The 24,135-nt window shown below is 54.3% G+C and overlaps 1 protein-coding gene across 2 annotated transcripts; it reads left to right on the top strand.

Annotated features, from left to right (window-relative positions):
- The first annotated feature begins 718 nt into the window (after nt 1-718).
- Nucleotides 719-23,499, top strand: KIAA0513 (KIAA0513 ortholog). Of its 2 annotated transcripts, XM_023752562.1 has the most exons (12): nt 719-1,225; nt 3,831-3,930; nt 4,766-4,839; nt 6,871-6,941; nt 8,645-8,825; nt 9,629-9,669; nt 10,160-10,238; nt 12,015-12,092; nt 13,349-13,378; nt 16,199-16,279; nt 16,691-16,785; nt 17,955-23,499. In XM_023752562.1, the coding sequence occupies exons 1-12, from the start codon at nt 912-914 to the stop codon at nt 18,002-18,004; spliced, it is 1,194 nt and encodes a 397-aa protein (XP_023608330.1). In that variant the 5' UTR covers nt 719-911; the 3' UTR covers nt 18,005-23,499. The 2 variants fall into 2 exon arrangements, with proteins under 2 accessions (XP_023608330.1, XP_023608331.1); XM_023752563.1 differs by lacking the exon at nt 13,349-13,378 and having other exon boundaries at nt 720-1,225.
- Nucleotides 23,500-24,135: the final 636 nt, after the last annotated feature.

Below are 24,135 nucleotides of genomic sequence, written 5' to 3'. Positions count from 1 at the left end.
TTCCCGGTCAGGGCACATGCTTGCGTTGCGGGCTCGATTTCCAGTGTGGGGCATGCAGGAGGCAGCCAATCAAAGATTCTCATCATTGATGTTTCTAACTCTCCCTCTCCCTTCCTCTCTGAAATCAATAAAAAAGAAAAAACAAATTGTTGGAGGGTATGAGTGGGATGATGAGAAGGGATATATATCTGAAGCCTGGGAAAGTTCTGGGTCTTGAGTGGAAGAATGCTAGGAAAGGAGCTCAGAAAGGAAGAGATGTGAGCCTCGGGGGTGAGGGGCCCATGTGCTTAGCAGAAACCTCTTTTCCTGAGACTCCTGACAACACCCATCTTCCACAGCTATTGATCCCAGTGACAGTGGGCAGCAGGTGTCTAGCCTGGGTCAGACTTTATCCATTGTCCTCAGTCTGGTAGTCTGGAGTGGAGAGAGGGCCGGCACACACAGCCCTCTTGAAGTCTATTTGGAGAAATCCTGATGGTATTTATTTACTCACTTATTCAACAAATATTTATTGAGTGCCTACTCTGTACACACCAGGTATTTAACAGTAAAGCAGACAAGAGGAGAATGACGGTAGTATAGAGAGGTCCCAAATTCTGGAATTTTGGGGCCTCTTCTCTTTACAGGGAATTGGGTAACGTAGTTCATTCATTTAAGTCTGGATTCTCAGTGCTGAATTTCCCTTACACAAGGAGCTGCCCTCCTGCTGATCATGTGTGTGTGCTTCCATCCTAGATGCCTTAGGGCCACGTCAGCTGCCCCAGAGGACTCATTCCTGGTGGCCAGAAGTTGCCAAGCAACTCACATGTGTTTGGCAGGCTCCCTTGGAGTCTTCAGCTCCCAGTGACACTCCTGGAAATCCAGTCCTCCGACCTACTCAGCTGGCATCCTCCTCAGCAGCCCACCGAGCAATGGAGGCCCCGGAGGTCCCCGTGGGCTCACTGATTGACTTTGAGACAGAGCCATCCGCCTCCTCACCTGTGGAGGCACTGCCACCAAAGCTGCAGGATGGGGACAGCGGGTCGGAGAGTGAGACCACGGAGTCAGCAGACAGCGAGAACGACATGGGCGAGTCGCCCTCTCACCCATCCTGGGACCAGTACCGCCGCTCCTCCTCCAACGAGTCCTTCTCTTCCAACCAGAGCACGGAGTCGGCCAAGGACGAGGAGGCCCTGGAGCTCAGGGAGTTCATGCGTGGCTACGTGGAAAAGATCTTCTCTGGAGCGTAAGTCCCCGGGGCCTCTCCGCTCTAGGCTCTGTCCTTGAGCAGAGCGTCACCTGGGCCAGGGCTCCCAGCCGCTCACCAGCCAGTGATAGGCCTCCCCAGTCGTTCACAGCCCCACCCCGGCTGCAGATAGAACTAGGTGGGGAATTTTCACCCTTTCTTTGATCCCACCACTGCTTTGACCACTCCACCAACACCCTCATCTCACCATTGCTGAATCCAAGGACACTAGTTTTGCTTTCCCAGTAACTGTGCGCTTTCCCAGTAACTGCCAGAGTCATGCTTGGCTAGGGGGCCACAATTATTAGCTGGCATTAAATTTAGGGGCAATATAAGGCAAGGGGGTATCAGAGCCATGCTCCTTGTGATGAGCCTTAAGCAGCTGCTTGGGTGGGGACTCTTCCTAGCACCTCTTCCTGGCCTTTCTTTCACGGTTCTTGAAGGGATGGGTAAGGAGCATGGCATGGGGAGCAACAGGAAGTGGGAGTGAGAGTTAGAATGCAGGAGAAGCAGGGAGTCTGTGGATAGGTTCTAGCTCTCCCGCCTCATGCAATTACTGTCTCAACCAAGGGCCAGGAGAGGCAATCAAACCCAAATTCAGGGGTGGCAAGTGTTGACTGGAGATCTTGCGTCATTCACAGAAGCACATTCAGGGCTGAAAGTCTTGCTACTCAGACTGTCTTTTTTATATATCCTATATAATAAAAGGCTAATATGCAAATGGACTGAATGGCAGAATGACTGATCTCTATGATGGGTACTGACCCCCAGGGGGCAGATGCTCAATGCAGGAGCTGCCCTCTGGTGGTCAGCGTGCTCCCACAGGGGGAGCACCACTCAGCCAGAAGCTGGACTCACAGCTGGCGAGCACAGCAGCAGTGGTAGTAGCCTTTCCTGCCTCCGCTGCAGTGTTAAGGATGTCTGACTGAGGGCTCCCAGACTGTGAGATGGTGCAGGCTGGGCTGAGGGACCCCCCTGAGTGCAAGAATTTTGTACACCGGCCCTCTAGTATAATATATTTTTATTGATTTCAGAGAGGAAGGGAGAGAGAGAGAGAGAGATAGAAAACATCAATAATGAGAGAGACTCATTGATCAGCTGCCTCTTGCACCCTCCTGACCAGGGATCGAGCCCACAACCCGGTCATGTGCCCTGACTGGGAATCAAACCATTACCTCCTGGTTCATAGGTCAACACTCAACCACTGAGCTAGGCTGGGACCCAAAGCATCAGCATCACTGGCAGCTCCTTAGAAATGCAATCTTGGGCAGCACCCTGCACTACACACACTGGCCTGGATCTGCCTTCTAAGAAGGCCTCACACGTGTGTAACTGCCCACACACATCACATCTGAGGAGCTCTGGACGAAGGGGAAGTTTTCCAATTTCATTAAAGCAGTAAGGATGTCTGCTGTTGACACTCTGCAAAGAATACATTCTTTTCTATCGTGATTTAGGTCCCTTGTTTATAAACTGGCATCGTTGGAGGCAAACTCAGGTGTGCCTCAGTTTCCTATGCAGTTAAAAAAGAGAAAATTTCAAATGCTAATCCATCTATTTGACTATCTAAAAATCATGTATGTTTGATTTTAAATGCATTCTGGGAGAGCAGTAGATGTGGCTTCCTATTTATTTTGTTTGACTAACACTGACATTAGTCAGCTTTCTCTGAGTACACCCAGTTAACGAACAGGGGAGAAAGCCTGAAGCTTGTCAGTTTGCCGGGAAGGCTGGTCTGTGTTTGCGGCAGCCTGTCGGCATCATGGAACATGGACAGCTGGATCGGACGCATTTTCAAGAGCATTCCAGAAATCACTGCAAATGGCTGGCAAATTCTCGTATTTCATCTGGTGTTTGGGGATAAATGAGACCAAGTAGTTTTCTACAGAACCTTAAATAAATGAAATATTGGATAAGCCAATTGATCTTCAGCTCCTACTTCATTTTTGCAGTCATTGAATTTTGGGTGGAGTATTAGCCCCCTATGAAGACTGATCAGAAGTGATTTGAGATCAGTGAGCACTTTGTCCACTCTGGAGGTGGTGAGTGGTGACCCACTACGGTCCCCCAGTCTCCACCCCTCACACAGAGTGGATAGAGGTGAGAATACTGGCTTTTCAGAAGCTCAGAGGCTTAGCAACCACGCCCGCCTTCTGATTGGTGGGAGGGGCATCAGATGCTTGTCCTACTGAGGCTGAGGCGTCCTTGAATTCACTGGGTGGGTCCATGCTGGCTTCAGCACCAGAGATTAGTGAGATGAGCTAGAGAACAAGCCCTCAGAGAAGGTCGACGTCACCCTTGTTAGTGCTTGGACCACCGAACTGAAGGCAGGAGGACCAGGGAGAAGGAACATGGGCTTTGGAGCCAGGAAGTATGATGGAGCCCCTGTTCACTCCCCAGCTGTGCCTGGTCCCCCAAGCCAGTCTGCTTACCTTTGAAATAGAAATAACACCATTTCCTTGAGAGGGTTGCCCACAGGGTAAGATGAGCTGACGGAGTTCAGGCAGCTGTACTCAGCTGGTCTTCCTCTCTTTTCCTCTTCCCCCTACAGTAACCTGTTTTGTTCCAGAGGATTGAAAGTTTTTCCCTCTGCTCTTTTTTTCAGGGAGGACTTGGACCAGGAGGAGAAAGCTAAGTTTGGGGAGTACTGCAGCAGTGAAAGTGGAAAAGGCCGGGAGTGGTTTGCTCGATATGTGAGCGCCCAGGTAAGAGCAGGTGTGATGGGAGAGGTAGGCGGTGATGGGGACGGGGCTGGTGATACGTGGCATCCTCTTTCTTTTTAATTCCTCCACTAAGGAGAAAGGAGTGGAGGGAATGACCCAACAGAAAAAAAGTAACACTTATCTCAAGATGTTCTGAAAGGCCTATTTAGAATAGTGGGAAGTGGCATGTAGCTCATTTGGATGCCCCGCTGGGAAGGAATGAGTGAGAAACTGGCCTGTCCACCACATGAAAGTCCAAAAAGTTCGATTTTAAAGGCAAGCGTGTGGGTTGACCTATTTTTATTAAATAACCTACCATATCCAGTTTTTTTTAAGATATATTCAGGACAATGACAGCCTGTAAGTTCAGAAAAGAATTACATTTTGTAAATATCCAGTGGATTCCTTTTCGTTTTCTATAAAGTGGCTTAAGTTCTTAGTTTTTAAAGTATTTTTCTCCCAAATAATTTATTCTTCAAAGAGAAATTAGAAAGTGCAGGTAAGCACAAATAGAAAAACTACTAATAAACCTACAATCCAGAAATAGCCAATGTTGTCATTTGGGGTTTTGCCCCTCCACACTTTCGTATGAGGGTGAGGGGTGAAGTTCCTAGGAGATGCAGTAAAACATCTGCCTGTGCTCCGACGAGCTGTGTCCTGTGCTGGGTGCCAGCACCTCCCAGGGTCCTGGCTTCTCAGGGCAGGGGAGGCTGTGGTCCTGGGCTCTCACCCAGCTGCCTTGAGAGGTGCTCAGCTTGGTAAGCCCACAGCCCCTCTGAGCTGCCCTCTGCCTCTGCCACCCGGCTGCCCGATGACGTGTCTGCCCTCCCCCCAACAGCGCTGCAATTCAAAGTGTGTCTCAGAGCCGACCTTCTACCGCCTCGTGCAGTCGTTTGCGGTGGTCCTGTTCGAGTAAGTAATGCTGCTGCTCAAAGCCTTTGTCCTAAGGAGCTTGTCTTCCCTTCCTACTCCGCCCCACGATAACCCGGTTGTGAGTAAGAGCCGCCGAGTCATCAGCTCGTAGCTCCTGTGATGCACCCAGCATCAGCTAAAAGGAGAAGTCGTGACCAGCAGCTGTGGGAGGGAGTTAGTGAGAATCCTTAACTGCAGTAGAGATGAGAGGATGCAGCTGGGTGTGAGTAAATCCCTCACTCCGGTCCTCGGGGCAGGCTGTGATTACACACAGTTGACCTCACCCTCCTCCAGCAGAGATCTGGAATTTTCTTGATTTCCTGTTGTGAAGTACTTCAAGCTAGGTAACCGCCCACTTAATGATACGACTGGGTGACACAGCCTGCTCTGAGTAGGCATTTGGCACTGCTGGGCCTTTCTCACAAAGGCGTTGGTAGACAGTATGTGTGTGGGGGTGGAAAGGGCCCCTCTGCCTCTGTGCAGCTGTGGGAGGCAGGCCCTGGACTCGCGGGCTCTCCTGGGACCCACGGCTCTAGGACTGCCAGGCCTGCTTCAGACGTCATGGACCTGTATCAGAGCGGGTGATGTGTCCTCCAAATTATGAATCTAAGGGACACATTTAGGCCTGGGGGAAGCTGAGCAGTGGCTTCAATGATCCAGGTGGACAGCAGGGATTGTGGGTGGGAAAGGAAGGGGCTGGCCTGACAATCACTTAGTATCCTTCCCCCATCACCTCAATGTGGCCTCAAAGCAGGGCCTGGTCCCATGGCTTCTACCATGGCCACCTCCCTGTGTCCCCATCCATCTTGTCCTTCCTTCTCACAACAGAAATGTAGCTCTTCTCTTCAGTCTTAACCCCCCTGTGTCTCGGTGTCTCCTCATCATTCCGCCACGAACATGGGGCATGTCCTGGAGGAAAGTGAGCAAAAGAGCCGAGGATCTGTGTTTCCTGCGCTTGTCCAGAACACCCCAAGTTCAGGATATAGCCCCGGGGGGAAACTGGGTGTGCCCCGCCTCAGCTGGGAGCTCATGTTGTCTCGTGTGCACCATGCTCTTAGACACAACATTCTTCAACTTCCAGACATTTGCATCTACAGAAGTTTTCACGAACCCACAGTTGGTGTAGATTGTGCCTGTCCCACATAGTAACATACTTACCTACTTCTCAATTTTTCTTTGCATTTTTTCTTAAATAAAATTAAGGGGAAAATTAAATTCAAGTTTCAACCGTGCTAAAACACAAAATCTTTCCATTACTTTGCGAGCATATATATTGTTGTAGGATTGCAAACAAAACTTCATAATATTTTGAAATATTTATTAATTTTTTGAAATATGAGTTTTATAATTTCAGTTTATTAGTATCTTTAGTTTTTACTTTTATTTAGTCTGTATGGTTTTATTAGTAGTTTAGTTCTTTAAATTTATTAAATTATTTTTATATTAAAATAGCAACAAAAATGACCCAAACCCACTGTCTAGATCATTTCTATTGACTTTTTCTTTAAGCATTGTTTGTTCAAGGTTAAAAATTAAACTAGCTCTGGCCGATGTGGCTAAATGGTTAGAGCATCAACCTGCACACTGGAGGGTCTCAGGTTTGATTCTTAGTCAAGGGCACATACCTGGCTTGCAGGACCAATCCCACCCCTGCTCAGGGTGCATGTGGAGGCAACCAATCAATGTGTCTCTATCATATCAATCTCTCTCTCTCTCTCTCTCTCTCTCTCTCTCTTTCTCTCACCCATCTCCTCCCTTCCACTCTCTCTAAAAATCAATGGAAAAAATATCCTCACTTCTCATTAAAAAAAAATCTAACTCACGTAACTCACGTAACTGGACCAAGGGGCATTATTTTTGTTGTCTCTCCTAAGTAGCATCTGGGAAGTGAGGTACTAATTTAGGCGTCTTTGTAAAAGATTTCAGTCTTTTTTCATGAACTTGCAGTAAAAAGATCGGGTAGAAAAAAAAAGAAAGAAAGAAAATCGGGTGGGACGATTTTTAGCCAGTCAACCTTGCTTCCCATTTCAGGTGTCATCAGATGGATGACTTCGGGCCTGCCAAGAACCTCATGACCATGTGCTTCACTTACTACCACATCGGTAAGACATGGGGCATGGCTCACGTGGAGGGCAAACTTGGGAACTCAGGACTTGTCAGCTTCGAACCTGGCATCAAATGAAGATTTCTTCCTGATCAAAGGCAAAGCTGTGAGGCTTCCAGAAGACAGTGAAAGCTGATGTCGGGGAGGGAATGAGCGAGCGAGGAGTTAGATTCCTGAGACAGGAGGAGACATGGTCTACCTGACAGGTCAGGTCATTGACTGTCCACAGTATGAAGGAAACCTCCCAGCTGCTGGGAAGTGAAACACTCAGCAGGGCATTTCACGATGGGCACAGGCACTTCTGGATGTAAGGACATCAGTTTTAGGCTTGGCTGTTGCGGGCAGGTGAGAGAAGCAGTCTGGATTCTGGGCTGGGAAGCCCTCCCAGGCAGGGGTCAGGGTGCCTTCATGCAGAGTGCAGGCTGTTCTTCATGCTGAGGCTCTCACAGCTCTTCTGGCTCATTCCATTGGGACTTTCTGGTATGCGGAGCTGGAGGGCTCCCTGTCTTAAGCTGCTACAACAGTCTCATTCGGGCCATGTAAGGAGACGTTGCTAGGCCTGCACGGGGACTGGAGCTGGGTCAGGGCAGTGCTAGTGCTGCCTCCCTTTCCACCCTTTCTGCGTGACCCATGGGTTCGATCTTGTGTGTATCCCTGTCCTCTGCAATTTGGCTTTGTCCCCTCCTCATTCCCAATAGCCATCCTCTCTGTGCCCCTCAGTTCTGTTGGCAGTAGCTGGTCTGACTGCTTGAGCTCGGCCAGGCCACCACTGGGCAGGCTCTTGGTGCTGGGCCACTCATTGGCTGCCTTTGGGTCAGCTGGGAACCCCTCATCCAACCTGTGGCTCCTTCTTCTCATAGAACAGCTAGATGCTACTTATCTGAGTCAGACCTGTGCACAGAGCAGCTGAAATTAGGAGATACTCAGTACCTTGACCTGTAGAGGGCCCTTTGACCTGTAGAGGATGCCTTGGCCTATAGGGGCACCTGGGCCTGAACGGGTCACTTTGACCTGAAGGGGGCATCTTGCCTGGGGGGTGTCTTGACCTATAAGGGGTGACGTGGCCTATAGGCGGCACCTTGGCTTGTAGGGGGCACGTTGGCCTGTAAGGAATGCCTTGGCCTGCAGGGGAGTCTTGGCCTGAAGGTCCATACACTGCCCTTAGAAAGGGATATTCCTTGTGTTGCCTCCACTCACACTCCTCCCAGAACACCCTCCTCTGGCCATCTCCCTCATCCAGCACCCTCCTGTTCCAGGCCCCATGCAGGTGCGTCAGCCTGTCTGGAACCTGCATGCCTCCTCCCACCACAAGGAAATGCCCTTCCTCTGTCGCCCTCCAGCCCTTGGCCTCTGCCATTGCCTTTACTACGCTCACTCTGTGTGCATTGCTCACCTCCTTTCTGGGCTGCGTGCTTTGGGGCTGGATCCTTGCCTGTTTCTTCTTTGGCCCCTGTGGCACCTGGCTGACTTCTTGTACAGTCAGTGCTTAGTGACTGCCCGAGACAGAAGGTGCCTAGGTCACGTCTTCCCTGGGGCACCTCTCAGCCGTTTGCTTCTCGCTGCCGTGTCCGGCCATGTGGAAGGAGGCCTCCCCGCCACACCAGAGCGGCTCCAGCAGCTGACAGGCGTTCCTTCCGCCCTTGGTTGTTGCTGCTGCACAATATGGTTCTTATTCCCACTTTCTTTCTCCTCTGTCTCCAGGCAAACCACACCTGCTTCCCTCAGAGTCCAAGGAGAAGCCTGCAGGGAGCATCGACTCCTACTTGAAGTCCGCCAACAGCTGGTTAGCGGAGAAGAAGGACATCGCCGAGCGGCTGCTGAAGAACACGGAGAACGTCAAGGGCTTCTTCGGGGGGCTGGGACCCCTGGTCAGGAAAAACGAGTAAGTGTCGCCTGCTGAGCGTCTCTGTCTCACTGGGGAGGGGCAGGCGCGCAGGTGTGACAAACAGCAGAGGTGACTAAGTTCGAGGTGAGAGGAGTTGCTGGCCTGCTAATGACAGTCTGTTCGCCCTTGGCGATCTTAGGGGCCTGGAGCTGCTGGAGAAGCGCAGCTGCCAGCCCAGCTTGCCTCCCTGCCCCCAGAGTTTTCTAGGGTTTCCAATGTGCTCTGCTTGTCGACATGCAGGGCGGTCCCCTGTGGTCTGTGTTTTCTGGATGGGTGAGGAGCACTTGGACATTGTCAGTTGGCAGGAGGGAAATGACAAACCCTCCTTCCTCCTCCCTCTGACTGGTGAGAGCTTGTGTTAAAGGAAGAGGCAGGTTCAGGAGAAGCCTCTGTCCCCAGCTTCCACAGACACTCAGGACCCTGTTCACGCGTGCAGATGTGAACACTTGCACAGGGGGAGAGGCACGTCAGCAAGAGAGCTCTGGGCCGGGTGCCTGTGCCAGCCACCTGGGGTCCCCGCGGTCACCTCCAATGGCTTGATTACAGTCAGGCAACTTCGCTTTTTCCCTTTTCTGGTCTATAGAGTTTTGAATTCAGAGAAAATGGCACAAAGAAGCCTAAATTCAAAAAGACTGGCAATTGACAAAGGTAGCATTGGTTTAATTGAAATTTGGTTTAGAGAAAACCACATGAAATGTACACACTGGTTGTGAGACTGAGTCTCGTTTCAGCAGTGTAAAACGGTTTCTTTGAGAGAGTGTGGGGGTCATGTTGTCACTGCCATGGTCCCTCTCCCCCAGGGAGGAGGAGAGCAAGCCCAAGGACAAGCCGCAGAAGACTGGTGAGTGCCCCCGCTGCCCTCCCTCTACCCGGTCCCGTAACCCAGGCCCCGCAGGAGTCTCCCACCAGCCCCCCTTTAACTAGCAGCACCAACAAGCAGGTGCCTAACTGTCCTGGGCTGCACTGCCCCTGTAGCACAAGGTGCTGCCGTAGGTGACTCCCCAGTCCCTCTCAGCTCCGGTCTGTCTTCTTGCTGAACTTCCGCAGGAGAGCCAGTCCTCTAGGGAGAGGAAGCGGGAACTAAGCTCCTTATCCTGGATGTTCAGGGAAATATCACTGGGGGTACAGGAGCCTTCTGGGGATCCCTCAGAAAGAATCATTGCCAGGTGTGAGGACCTCATTACTGCCCACGGGCAGTTGCAAAGCTGTCGTGCAGTTTCAACTGTGCAAAAGTGTGCATGCCTGTGGCCGCTGGAAAGCAGCAGTGGCCTCAGCAGCATCCATGGGGTTTGCAACCGGAGCCATGCTCAATCTTCCTCCCCCTCCCGCAGTGACCGTGTGCAGCCCGGAGGAGGAGAGAAAGGGGGAGAAGATCTACCTGTACACGCACCTGAAGCAGCAGCCCATCTGGTAAGGCCCCCCTCATACCTGGTCACACCAGGAATGAAGGTCACTCACGCAGATAAACAGATGAACAATAGCAGGGTTGGTGAGGATGTGGAGAAATTGGAGCCCTCATATACTGCTGGCGAGATTGTCAAATGGGGCAGCCACTTTAGAAAATAGTCTGGCAGTTCCTCAGAAGGTTAAACATAGAGTTACCTATGATCGGCAATTTCACTCCTAGAAATGTACTCAAAAGAATTGAAAACGGGTATTCAAGCAAAAACTTGTGCATATATCTTCACAATAGCGTTCTTCCTAAGAGCCTAATGGTGGAAACAGTGTGGCTGTCCATTTCTATGGACATTTGCTGTATGGATACACACAGTGACATAGCCATCCCACGGATGTCACCCAGCCATGTACAGGAACGAGGCACTGGTACCTGCTTTAGCGTGGGGGACCCAGGAACAGATTTTGCTAAGTGAAAGGAGCCAGACTGAAAGACCAGATGGTGTGATTTAATTTATATAAGATGTCAGGACAGGCAAATCCCTGGAGACAGAGTAGATTAGTGGTTGCCAGGGGTTGAGGGCATTGGGGAATGAGGAGTGACTGCTGATGGGTATGGGGTGATGAGAATATTTTGGAAATAGATAGTGGTGATGGTTGTACCACTCTGTGAATATACCAAAACCACTTAAGTATTGCATGCTTAAAGGAGTGAATTTATGGTAGGTGAGTTATACCCCAATAAAGCCACTTTATATGTATAAAGGTGCGGTTGAAGTGAGAGGCCAGTGGTCAGGGGAAATCTTGCCCTCAGTCTTGCTCTGTGTGGATGAGCACTTGTGCTGCTAATCCCTCTGCAGCCTTTCTATCCCCGTGTTTATTTACTCACAACAGGCAATGCACCAGCACCTGGAACCCTAGGTACCAGGCATGCCCTCCCTCAGAGATCACGGTGTAGCTGTGGGAGAACTTGGCCACAACAAAGCCAGGGCCCAGCCAGAGGGCAGGGCTGGAGTTGCCCAGGAACTTCCCTGGGGAGGCCCCATCTGAACTGGGCCACTTTCAAGGGGAATCAGGGAGAAGTGGAAGCTGACCAGCTTGTCACAGCCCCTGGGCCTTGACTTGGGGGCTGTCTTATCACCTGCAATAGGGTAACAGCCCTGAAGGGCCAGGTGATGAATATTTTAGGCTTTGCAGGCAGCCACTCAACTTTGCTGTTAGAGAATATGTAAGTGAGTGGGTGGGGCTATGTTCCTATAAACACTGATTGACACAGGCAGCAGCCGGATTCGGCCCACCCACCAAATCCATGGTTGGCTGACCCCTGATCTTTAAGAGGAATGCTTCTTACTGTGTGTCCCTATAAACATGTTTGCCCTCTGCACGTAGCCTGTCCCTGCCAGGTTGCCGTTTATGTTACTAGCACCTGTTCTAGAAAAGCAGGTCTCTTTGAACCCCCTGCATTCTCTTGGGAGCCTCAGTGGGAGATGGAGAAGCGGGAAAGGGCTCCTGCCCCTAGTGGCCTCAGCTTTGACCTGAGGAATCCAGGGTTACCCAGCTCTGCCTCCTTCCTGCCTGCACTTCACCCAGGCACTCATGATGCTTGGCCGGGAGCCCCAGGGAGGCACCTGATTTAGGATTAAGGCTCAGTTGTCTTCCCATCTCAGCCCTGCCTCCCTGAAACTTGTCCATCATCCGGATGTGGCTGGAAACGGCTTCCTCATCCCTCAAGTGGGCGGGAGCGGCCTTCCCTCACCGCTTGGAGAAGTGACGAGTGTCTCTGTTTCGCAGGCACACGCTGAGGTTCTGGAACGCGGCCTTTTTCGATGCTGTCCACTGTGAGAGGAGAAAGCGGTCCCCCACGACCAGGTAGGAAGAACGTGTGGGCTGGCGCCCTGGGGAGGAGGACCCGGGAGCGCGTTCTTTCCCTGTTTCTGAAGAGGAGAGCAGAAGAACGGCTGAGTCATGGGTCTCTCTCCATCAGCCCCGGGCCTTTGCCTGCAGGATCCTGAGGCCCCGGAGCAGAACTCCAGGGGTGGGCGGGTACTTGCATGAGCTCTCCCTGTCCTGGGGCTGGCATGACTCAGCCTGACCCTCCTAAGAAATGCGACGCCCCCTAAATGGACCCCTGGGGACCCCTCGGCTCACTCTGCCTGGTCTCTGTAAGAAGTCCGAGTCCTGAGCATGAACCACTGCTGCAGGGCTGTGCAGGGCTGGGGTGCAGGGCTGGCTGCCACCCCCAGACTTTGCTTGAACATCTGGAGAAATGCAGTTGCTGCTTTCAACTTGCTCCTCTGGTTTGCAGCCCTTCCCAGCTTCCCTGAGGGTGGTCTCGCCACTTCCGAAGACCCCTTGGGTGAACCGTTTCACCAAGCACGTGGCACGTGGTGGCAGTGAGGTGTTGGCACTCAGTTCTCTCTCTGGTCACAGTGAGCTAAGGTTGCCGTGGGCTGGTGCTCAGTTCTCTCTCTGGTCACAGTGAGCTAAGGTGCTACCCACTGCGCACAGCGCTGGGCAGGACAGGGGCAGCAGCCGGCCCAGTCCTGGGCGCCCTTGTTGGCCTCCCTGGTCAGGACTTTGGAAGCCTCTGAACCTCGCTCATTAACAAAATGAATCCCCTTTCCCCTAACCCCAGGGAGAACCCTTAACCTTGGTCCCTGGCAGGAGAGAGGGCAGATCCTGCCGTTTGAGTCTTCAGCCCACTAGCACGTGCGGGAATTGCAGGTGAAACCTGTTTGGGTGGCAACCGAACCCTAATGGGAGCGAGGTGGCCTGCCTGTGCCCCCAGCAGTCTGCTGTGGCTGCGTTTCCTGGGGAGGCAGAGGGAGCACGCGGGGGTCGGGGGCGGATGCTGACACTTCCCAAGGACTCTAGAGAGAACTCTACACTCGCCAGGGAACGAAAAGGAAGGAAATGCTTAGATGCTCGTAGGTGAATGGGGTTTCTTTTTGCTTAGCTCTCAAATCCCTAGGAAGCAGATTTATCTCAAATACGCTGCCTCTCTCTGTCCTTCTCTGCTTCTGCCTGAATAACCCTCCTTCTTCCGCTTGTTCTCTTTTTCCATCCACATATCTTGCATGACTTTGACATGTTCCTCTGTTGACCTGTTTCTGCTGCCGCTCCAGAGGGGATGCTGGAGAGGAGGAGAAGAAGAGGTGTGTGTCCACGTGACTTTGTTCATGTTACAGTGCTGGGTCCCCTCAGGGCCACCTCAGGGTGGGCGGGGGTGGCCGGAGCCCAGACACAGGTGCCACTCAGCACTGGCTACCAGCAGTGAGGGTGTCCCTGGGGGGCCAGGCTGGTGATGGGTGAGAGCTCTCCAAGGACAGAGCACCCCAAAATAGGAAACAAACAAGGCACCCGGACCTCCGAGAAGGCCCAGTGGGAGTTCAGAGAGGAGAGAGCAGTGAAGTCCAGAAAGTCAGCTCCGATTTCAAGCAAATCAAGCTTTTCGCTGGCCCCTCTGGCCCCTTCCAGGCCGACCTCACAGCCACACCCGCACCTTCACTGTGTCACACTGGAATCCTGGCTCCGAAGCCCTGGGCAGGTGCAGGGGACACACTCAGTCACACACGCAGGTGTGCGGGGGTCTGCCAGACCCTCACCGCCGTAACAGGGTGGGGAGTCACAGGAAAGGGACAGCCGCTCTCTCTCCCAGCCTAACGGAGCCTGTGTGTATGAGGGGTCCCCGAGAAAAAGGCCTAGCATGGGGTCGTCTCCTGGTAGCCCACAGTGGGGTCTGACTCTAACTGAACTTTATACATATTTGTTGGACATCCTTTGTAATATAGAGGCCTGCCTATTCAAAATATCATTTCTGATACAATGATTTCTCGCCCCCCCCCCCATGAAAATTTCCCCAAACATGCTAACTTTAATGAGTAATATAATTTTGGTGCTTATTGTTTTATGAGAAATCTTGTTTTTTATGCAGCCTTCCTGTGGCTCTAAAAGGGGCATTTAGGCATAACCCGTCTCCTTTAGGAGGAAACCCCTGCGTTCCCACAGCCTCTCTGGGTGAGGTGGTGAGCCAGCTTCCTAGAGCAGGCTCCTTAGCCTCAGCCCGGCAAGAGGGTGGGGCATTGTGGCCTCCGGCCGGTCAGCGCCCAGCCCGGGAGCAGGCCAGCATCCGGGCCTTACAGGCCTTCTCACTGGAGCAGATGTGGTCCGACCGCACACATCTCAGACCTTCCCCTGACACCCAAACGTGCCCTAGGCCGTACCTGGAAGAGGGGCAGGTGCTGCTTGAGATTGGGGGCAGGAGGGTCAGCTCCGACTCCAGGGCAACTTGATGCTTCCATGTTATTTCTGCTTATTGTAAACGGCTAACATGCCATTGGTGTCCTCTCTGTTCTCGGGTGGAAACATCTCCTGCAGAAGGCTCCCCATTCTACAGGCTGTTGGTCACTCCAAGTTCCCACTGCTGCAGTCTAGAATGTTCCGCCCACTGGGAGTTTTAGAACTTGACTGGTACCGGATAGCTTAAAGGAATTGATTTGATTGTAGGCATCACCTTCCACCTCTTTCTTCAGAGGTCAGATTTAAGGGCCCAGTTCTACTCCTAGTCACAGCAAACAGAATCCCCTCCGCTCCTGGGCCCAGAGGGGTGGAGTCAAGCTGCTGCGCCCCAGGACTCCAAGGGACTGGGCCTGTTCAGCCTGCAGCCTGCACACCTGTCCCCAGCGGGCCTGGGGGCAGGATGGGATCTGGGTGCCTGGACAGCTCTAAGGAGACCACTGGGGAGAGAGGGCGGGGTTAGTGCAGCACCTGGGAGCAGATTCTGGCTGTCTGCCTGGGTGTCCTGTCGGAGGCGGAGGAGACGGGCGCTGCATGTGTCCTCGCCTCCTTCATGCCCAGGTCCTGGGCCTCCCGCTGAGCGGCAGCAGCCCCTGCGGAGTCCCAGGCCGGGAGGGGCGGGTGAAGTGTTAATGTTCATGGTGTTTCTCTTCCTCTGGCTTCTCCATTATCCCAACCCCTCGTCCCTCATACTGCCTCCTCTCTCCCTTTTCTCTGATCTTTCTCCTAATCTTGTTTTAGACTCATCATCCAGAATTTAATTTTTAGGAGGAAATAGGCTAAACTGAGCTTCTCACCATCTGCACTTCCTGCAAGTAGCACACTTCTCAAATGCAGGGGACACGGGGGCAGAGTAGCGCGGGGGTGGGGTGGTCACCCGTCCACTGGGGACAGGGCATGGGGAGACAATGGGGACAGCTTTCAGGCAGAGATAGCATGACTCGCTCAGAAGAACACCCTCCCCTCCCTGCATCCTTTTCTGGCTTCGTGTTGGAGGCTTTATGCCGTCTTCATGGTGGGCACGGTTCACGGTTCATGGTTCACTGGGGCCTGCGGGGAGGACCTGAGTCTGGTCCACGCGCCCAGGAGGGTGTGGACAGGCAGCGCCAGCTGTGAGGAAGCCACGGGGAGACAGTGACCGCTGCACCCAGGCTGCCTGACCCGACAGTGAGGGTGGCAGGGCCTTCCAGCACCCCTGCTCCCTGGGCCTCGGGCACAGCCGCCCACAGCAGGCCATCCCCTCCCCACAGGCCAGAGCCACCAAAGCCAGAGAGGCCAGAGAGCCTCTTCGCAGGGTCTGGATGTCCACTCCCCACGGGACGCCACAGGGTCCTTTCCTCTGCATGTCTCTGTCCGTAAAATGGGCCGTGACCTCCATCCTCAAACCAAGGATCAGGGCATGGAGGCGGCATTCTTAGCTCCTGGAGAATGTCCTAGGCAACCACCAAGCACACGTCCCCTCCCGTCGGTAGGAAATGTCTGAGCTCTGGGCCCTCCTCATCTTAGGAAGGGTGACACTAGTAAGTGGGGGGCCCTCAGGCAGTGTGGGAGCCCTGGTGGGCTTCCTGTGTGGGGAGGCCCTGCGTGGGTACCGCTGACACCGTAGGTCAGAGCAGGGCGGGGGAGGGGCTGGGCGCAGTGGCGCTCTGAAGGCCCTCTCCTGTCCCCTGTGCTTGCAGGGAGAAGTGGTGCCACATGACGCAGGAGGAGCGCGACGACAGCCTGCGGTTCAACGAGAACATCACCTTCGGGCAGCTGGGGTAAGAGCACGGGCCGGAGCCCCGCCCTCGTGACACCGGGTCACCCACAGAAAGAGAAGCAGGCAGGGGTGCTGACGCTGACGCCCACACTGGGTGGGGACTCTCCCACCCACAGTGTCCATGTGGTGACAGGGTCAGCCCAGCGTGAAGGCTCAGACAGCTCGGCAGCATGTGACTCATTACATTCGGCCTGGATTCCAGTTTCTATCACCCGCCCCCCATCTCCACACCTGTGGCGGCACTGCCACAGGGAGCCGTTGGCCGGCTGACAAGGACCGATTTATTTTTACTTCTGTCTGACAATCCCAGGCAGGCGGCAGGCAGCAGGCAGGGCCTCCAGAAGGAAGGGCAGGTCCGGGTTCCTCTCCCCGGGGGCAGGAGGGTGCTAACTCATGGTGTCTTTCCCTCCAGCACGTTCACTCACAACATGCTGGCCTTCGGGCTGAACAAGAAGCTGTGCAATGACTTTCTGAAGAAGCAGGCTGTGATCGGCAACCTGGATGAAGGTGAGTCGCGGCCAGAGGTGGGGCTGCAGTTCCAGGGACCAGCGCTCTGCAGACCGGTCTCCCCACCTGCTGGAAGCATCGCCCCTGTTCTAGTGAGAAGCGGGTGCTGTCCGCTGGGTCGCCCTCCTCTGTCTCTGTCGACTTCAATGCACAGGACACTGCTCGTGCTGTTTGGGAGCCCATTGCAGCCCAGCAGGGTTGCCAGGCGTTGGGGAGCTGACAGTGCAGTGTTTAAGGTCAGGGACAAGGGCAAAGATGGACCTGGGCGCTCAGACTCTGAACTGGAAAATGGCCAAACTCACCACCAGTTGCCCCTCCTTCTAAATGGCCACCACATGGCCTCCCTTTGTTTCTTAAACCCATGCAGTGAGCGGGCAGGGTGGGGCAGGTGGAGGGGTTTTGGGGGGTTATCTAGAGTTTCTGCTTCGGTAACAGAAGGGGATCCATTGCTGATGTCAGCTCCCCTGACATAGGACTGTGTCCACCTTCATGCATCACCCCACCTGCTATAAACAGCATTTCTTCCAGGCCTCCAAGCCTTCCACTTCACTGCATATTTGGATTGGCCAGTGTTTTTTTTTTTTTTTTTTTAAAAAAAACAACAACAACACTTCATTCTGTTCTGGTCAGGTAGCTTAGTTAGTTAGAGCAACATCCCGATATGCCAAGGTTGTGGGTTCGATCCCGCATCAGGGCACATACAAACACCAACCAATGACTGCATGAATTAAAAAAAACTTCATCCTGCACCAAACTGAAGGCGTTACAAAAGAGTGGCCTCAGGAAGGGAGAGTGTTAGAGGCATCCCTAGATTATCCCAGATGTTGTCACCAGCCCGCCACACCAGCAAAGGGCAAGAACGCCATTCCTCTCCCACCACGTGGCTTCCGTGACAGTTAGTCTGCCCGCACTGTGCCTCCCACAGGCTTCTGGGAGGGCCCGAGGGACCACGCTCTGTATTATCATTCCCATAAGAGGCTCCTGGTGCCAAGGAGCCCATTTCCAGGTGCACGTCCGCGCCTGGCCCGCAGCGAGCTGGTGGCGAGGGCTGTGTCGCCTCCAGCAGCCTGCACTCACCGTCCCTGATGCGGTCCTGACTTGTCATTTCCTTGGCGAGAAGAGCAGGACCCGCCATTTCTCCCACAAAATATCATTGTTCTCTCTTCCAGAGCAATACAAGCTGCTGAGCGACCACATCGAGCAGATGGCCGCCGAGTAGGCCACAGGGTCGCCCAGGGCACTCCTCAGGACCGGGGGCACCGCTCTCCTGGGCCAGCGACTGGCTGTCACCCACCTGATGACCCTGCATGACATCGGCAGCACCCAGCGCCACCCCACGCTGCCCCAGAACTAGCGGTTAGAAGACCCCGGCTGCCCGCCCCCCCACCCCCTCTGCCTATGTCTACTTCCCCGTTCACGTGCCAAAGTGTCCCTGGATTGCGTGACTAGAATGAGGTGACGTCCACCCTCCCCAGTGCCAGGCCTGCGACGTGGAATTGAAGGAAGAGGAAGGAGGCCAGGACCAGGGTGGGCACAGGGCAGTGTCTGCCCACAGCCCCTGCAGGAGAGGGGGTGCGTGGGAATGTACAGAGGGCAGCCCCGAGCCGGCCACGACTGACACGGCAGCTGGGAGACGGTCCAGGCTCTGCTTCAGGCCTGGGCAGGGCAGAATCCTAGTCGGCTCCTGCTGAGCGGCAGCGTGTGGCGGGCGGGGGCCCTCTCAGTGTAGGTCCACGCTGGTGCTGGCTTTTCCTGGCTCCTCCCGCCGAGTCACAGGAACCTCGAGGAGGTTCTAATTTAGGGAGGGAGAGAGGCCAGCGCAGAGGGCCTGGCCACAGTCAGTGTGGAGCACCTGGAGAGGTCCCCGCAGCTATCACCCCAGCGAGGAGTCTGCGTCGCCGTCGGAACTGTTCCTGGTCAGCTGGCAGCTTCCTCCTCTTGCTCGCTGGGAGTGGCCTCGGCCGTCTGTCCCAGGAAACAGCACAGGAAAGAGATTTCTTCAGTAGCTGCAAGACAACCGCCCTTTCTAAAAGTGCTGCTCTTTATTTCAAAAAAGGGAAAAGGCGTTACACAGCCGGGCACAGGCGGCTCCTGGTGGCGGTTGTGTGAGGCCCGCTAGCAGAGAGCTTCAGGGTTTTGGGCCCTCCACCCCTGGCAGCCTCGGGGAGGCGCCTTTCCCTGCTGCAGCCCAGGCCCCATTGAGCTCTTTCCTGCAGACCCTGCAGATGACCCCTCCCCCATCCGGTGCCTGGGAAGCAGGCTCCTCCCTGAGTGTGTACCAGGCACAGCACACCAGCCAAGCGCGCTAAAGTCCGGCCTGCAAGCGTCCGGCATGCTGGCTCCTCCAGTGGGAATTCTCAGCCTCATTCCCTATGCCGCCCGCCCATCACTCATGGGCACTGACCTTCAAATGGGCTCCTGGGGCTCTCTGTCCCCGTCCTGTTTTCCCTACTACCTCCTCCAGCTCGAAACCACAGCACATTACTGTCTGCTCTCGAGCACAGTGGATCATGCCTGGTAGTCACGTATCCAGCCAGTGCTCGAATGGGTTCCTGATGGAATGCCTCCCTGGAAGGTTCCAGAGAAGAGCCGGTGTTGGTGGAGCCATTGAACGCACGTCTGGATAATCATGAGAAGCCCCGTGAAACGTGTGGTCTGAGTGTGTGGCGTAAATGTCAGCCGAAAGAGCTTGTGTGTGTGTGTGTGTGTGTGTGTGTGTGTGTGTGTGTGTGTGTGAGTGTGTGATCAGCTGCTCTGGCGATGTCACTAAGCACAGCTGTGCTGCTGGTTTGCCTGCCGTGTGTTGGAAGGTCGTGCAGGCTGGCGTGTCCCGCCCTCAGCCCCACTGCTGGGCCCCAGTGATGGCACGTGTCTCTACGAGTGCATTTCGGAGGAATGACAGAATGGATGGGTGTGTGCACCCCCTCTCCAAGGCCTCCCTCAGGTAATGCATCCCCCTCAACCACTCAGCCCTGAGCCCTGGATGTGCTGCTGTGCCCCTCCCCACCCTCTGTAAGACCAGGGGCTCCCTGTGGTCGGTCCGAGCCCTGCAGGGCTGCGGGAGGCCCCTCAGCTTGCTGGCTTGGCTTTAGCAGCCGTTTCTTAGCAGTTAGCTGAGATGCATTAAGACTTCAAGACGCCCCGAGGACTCATCCCTGTGCTCTGAGGTGTTTGTGTGGAAGCTTTGGTTTGCGCTGATTTCTGGAGGAAGACGGTGCATTCGGAGACTTTCCCAGGGAGCTGCCGGGTGGGGCGGGAGCACACGGCCTTCGGAAGGAAATGCAGCTTTGGCCTCTGTGGGCTTTTCCACACACTTTAATTCCCAGATGATCTGGAGATACTTTTAATCAATAGGCCCCTGGAGATGGCAGCTGAAGGTGGAAGGAAGGGTTGCTTTGTGTTCCCCTCTCACTCCTGTTCTCATAGATCGCGCTCCTCGCAGGGGGGTAAGTCTGGCCCCAGAGGTGCTGCCTGTCAGGTTCAGCCCCACAAGGGAGCGCTGGCCAAGACCGTGGGCCCTCCTTGGCATGGCCTTGGCGTGGCCCGACGAGGGGATGGGAGGCTGCTCTGTCTCCCGTTGGCAGCTGCCTTTGGCCGAGCATTTCGCCTCGGACTGCCTCCTGCAGGAGCGGCTCCTTAGAAGGAGGCTGGCAGCTTGCCTCACTGGAGTTTCCTCTCCTCCCTGTGACATCGTCCCTTCTCTCCAGGGCCTGGCAGAGCAGAGGAGAGGGGCCCTGGGAGGAGCAAACACAGGGCGCACTCTCCGAGGCCCAACCGAGGAGCTGGCCCACCCAGTGCACACACAGGACGCTTTGGTCATAGAGCTCTGAGCCCTTCCTGTAAACTCGGGAGCCTTTGCCTCGGAGCAGGAAGCTTCCGATGGAGTCCAAGGAGAGAGGTTCTGGCCCCAGCAGGAGCAGTTTCCCAGGCTGGGGCTCCGCAGGCCTGCCATTCGCAGTGCAGCCAGCTCTTCTGCTGGCTGCCCTCGGGCTGAGTCATAGTGAGCCCAGACACGTAATGCTCGCAAGTGAGATGTTCCCTCCTTGGAAAACTGGGAGGTTGAAATGCAGCCTTGTATGTTTTTAAGCTTTGTTATAGTTTTTGCAATACTGGTGGGTGTTTAAGAGGGGCCACATTAGTATTCGGACTGCAACTGTGGTGTGTGTGTGTGTGTGTGTGTGTGTGTGTGTGTAACCAAAGGGAGGAGAGCCAAATTCTGATATTGAAGTACTTTGTACAGTGGGATGAGTAGACTGACCTATTGCCAAAGGAAAGACAAGTGGGCCGAGGGGCTCTGACATTACAAAAGGGCTGGGAAAGGCGTCACTTCTTAGTTCTGCACCAAAATGAGGGCCTGGGTGTTTGGGTTAACCCTGCGGGCCCCGGGGATGTCGGGCAGAGGCCAGGGCGGGAGTCAGAGGCACCACCTGTGGGTCCTGCTCTCGCCTCCCCATGCCCAGGGAGACCACGGATTCATGTGGCTACAGGGCAGCAGCCGGAGGTTCGCTCTTTCACGGACTGTTTTATGTGGTTAATGTACCACCAGCCTCCTGATGTGAGAAGCACAGCATTCAGTCCACAGAGGAGTCGGCCATGGGCTTTGTCTGGCCTGGGTGTTCGTGACCTGAGGTTAGGGCAGCCGTGGGCAAACTACGGCCCGCGGGCCGGATCCGGCCCGTTTGAAATGAATAAAACTAAAAAAAAAAAAGACCGTACCCTTTTATGTAATGATGTTTACTTTGAATTTATATTAGTTCACACAAACACTCCATCCATGCTTTTGTTCCGGCCCTCCGGTCCAGTTTAAGAACCCATTGTGGCCCTCGAGTCAAAAAGTTTGCCCACCCCTGGGTTAGGGCCACAAGCTGCAAGCCTGGCCCTCCTGGGCATTACTGGGCCCTAACCTTTGGCTTTTTAATTAGGGAGTAGCCAGGTAGACCCATGGTTAGGCCAGCTTGATTGCCAAATTACCCAAAACTTAAGACAGCTATGCAGCAGGGGGCTGAGTCCTTAGCCCATAACTGGGGGAGCTTGGGAATCAGGGAAAGGGCCGGAGGCCCAGCCCCAACCTAAGGAGACGGGTGTAGCAAGTCCCGCCCACCACGCCCAGCAGGTCCAAAGGTTTCATTAAACCAACGGTCGCCAACCTTTCGGACCTCATGGACCACCAGTGGTCCGCGGACCACTGATTGGCGACCGCTGGTCTAGGGCTAATCTCTCACCTTCCTCAACCGTAGATGAAACTGCCCCAAGGCTTATTCTTCTCGCCTCCTCCCTCACCTTCCCCGCCTTTGGTTCTCCTGAACCATTGCTCTCACAGCTTGGCCGTCCCACCTTGCTTTTCTGTAAATCCTTTATTCCTTTTCATGATTCTCGGGGATGTTTTACTTGAACGGCTTTCCGCCAAGCCTCCCGGTGAAGGGAAGGTGTATGGACTGGTGTGCGGTGTTGAGGCCCCAGCAGGACAGGCTTACTCAGCCACACGGGCCATGCGTCCGCACGTCCTTACCCCCATGTGGCCGGGAGTAGGAGCGTGTTGGTTCTCCAGGAACAGACGGAGGAATCATTTCCAGGTGGCTCACACCCAGCGAATACAGCCAATGCTGAGACAAGGCAGGCTCTTGGGGCCTCCCTTGGGCGGGGTGTCCCTTGCCCTTCCTGGGCCTGTGCGTCTTGTGCTCCTCAGGAGGGATGGAAGGAGCCCCCGGGGGCCAGCCTTTGTTCCCTGGGCAACCAACCTGGTGTCAGCCTGTGTCCCCAAGGCAGCCAGCTGGTGAGTGGAACCCCAGGATTCAAGTGGGCAGTGCTCCCAGTGCCCGGTTCTTGGTTGCTGTGGGAAACTCATCATTTTCAGGAGCGAGCGGGATGGTCTGGGCCTGCCCCTCCCATCACTTACACACACAGCTCTCTCGGGGCATCTGCCACAGGGGAGCCGATCCTGGCTTGACCTGCAGGCTCCAGGTGTTGACAAGGCCAGTCAGACCTGAGCCCCGTAGCCTGGAGCTCCTCTGAGCTGCCCCTGACTGCGGTTTGCACTTTAACCATAAAGAGGACTCCTGCTGGTGAATCCCTCTGTCCTGTGGTCAGTCCTAGGATGGGGGGGCTGTGCCTGTCCTCCCCTGGGCCCTGGGCCATGTGCTCGTGCAAGGAGAACGGGACATGGGATGTGCATGGCGGTTCCACACGAGGCCTGATGGGTGGGGTCCTGTCATGGAGACAGTGAGATCATGAGCGAGCCCGGGGCTGTCACTTCCCAGGGACACCTTAAAGACAGGACAAACATTTGACACTAGAAAATGCCAGTATTTCAAACAACAGACACGACCCCTGAGAACCTGACGTGGGTTAGAACATCGGCCGCCTTTGTGATGCACGTGGCTTCCATTGGGCCTCGGGTGGGGTTTACACGCGCGCAGTCTCTGTTTTCTCTCTCACCCAGTTTGTCTCAGACCTAAGCTTGCGCCTGGCCATCACCTTTAGAAGCTAAAGGTGGCGTTCAGGGTGCGGGTCTTCTACGTGTTGCAGTTTCACTGTGTGTCCCACCGGGTGATGCTCTGCAAACTGTATTTTAAGGTTGAGAGAGTTTCACGGTGAGGATCTCAGAATGTGCTGAAGTCAAGCACTGCTTCTTGCTGGGAGGAGAAAGAATGTCTGTACATTGCACCTCGGATTGTCGGAAGGTGGAAACTGAAATAAATTGTCATTGAAGAAAAAGTCTGTCTGGTTGCTGGTTTCACATATCCCTGAGAAATGTGCAATCTTCTCGGTGATATCAGAGGCTTTTCAGAAGATAACTTTTCTTCTGGAGTCAAACAGATGTTGTCACTATTTAGGGTGAGCGTTCAGGTCTTGTCCAGATGTGTGTGTCATGGGAAATGCTAAGAAGAGGAGGTTCCTCTGGATGATAAGGAGCCTGGAGCTGTGGGTTTGGGCACTTGGGGGTATGTCCTAGTGAATGGAGTGGCCCCACCTGGACTGGACCTCAAGCCAGGGCCTCCAGGATGCCTCAAGCCCCTTCCAGCTGGAATCCTAATCCCGCTTTTCCTCTGAGCCAAGCTGCTTGCCTCTTGCATTTGGGGGTTTGAGGGGCTGTAATGGGAACTGATGACAACTCTTGCCTGATACAAACAGGAGGCCTTTATTGGTCCTTTCCAACTTGGCTTGACAGGTGCATTTTGTGAAATACTTGGGCTTTTGTTTTTTCTAATTATAAGAAGTCAGTAGCCTCGTTCTAAGGCTCTGGCCCAACCAGGTCTGGGAGGTGAAGTGAGGAGAGGGAAGGGCCTGGGGAAGGAGGCCTTGGTACCGAAGCCTGAAACAGCAGCTGGGCTTGAGGGGCCTAGGGCAGAT

The sequence above is a fragment of the Myotis lucifugus genome, unplaced genomic scaffold, assembly GCF_000147115.1.
Source record: "Myotis lucifugus unplaced genomic scaffold, Myoluc2.0 scaffold_35, whole genome shotgun sequence".
Classification (NCBI taxonomy): Eukaryota; Metazoa; Chordata; class Mammalia; order Chiroptera; family Vespertilionidae; genus Myotis; species Myotis lucifugus.
The sequence above is the reverse complement of the archived record's forward strand: the minus strand, read 5'-3'. Positions and strand labels throughout refer to the sequence as shown.

Coding starts and splice junctions, on each gene's coding strand:
- KIAA0513 (XM_023752562.1), top strand. CDS start 912: ATGGAGGCCCCGGAGGTCCCCGTGGGCTCACTGATTGACTTTGAGACA. Junction 3,931..4,765: donor CTCGATATGTGAGCGCCCAG/GTAAGAGCAGGT, acceptor TCCCCCCAACAG/CGCTGCAATTCAAAGTGTGT. Junction 13,379..16,198: donor GGAGAGGAGGAGAAGAAGAG/GTGTGTGTCCAC, acceptor CTGTGCTTGCAG/GGAGAAGTGGTGCCACATGA.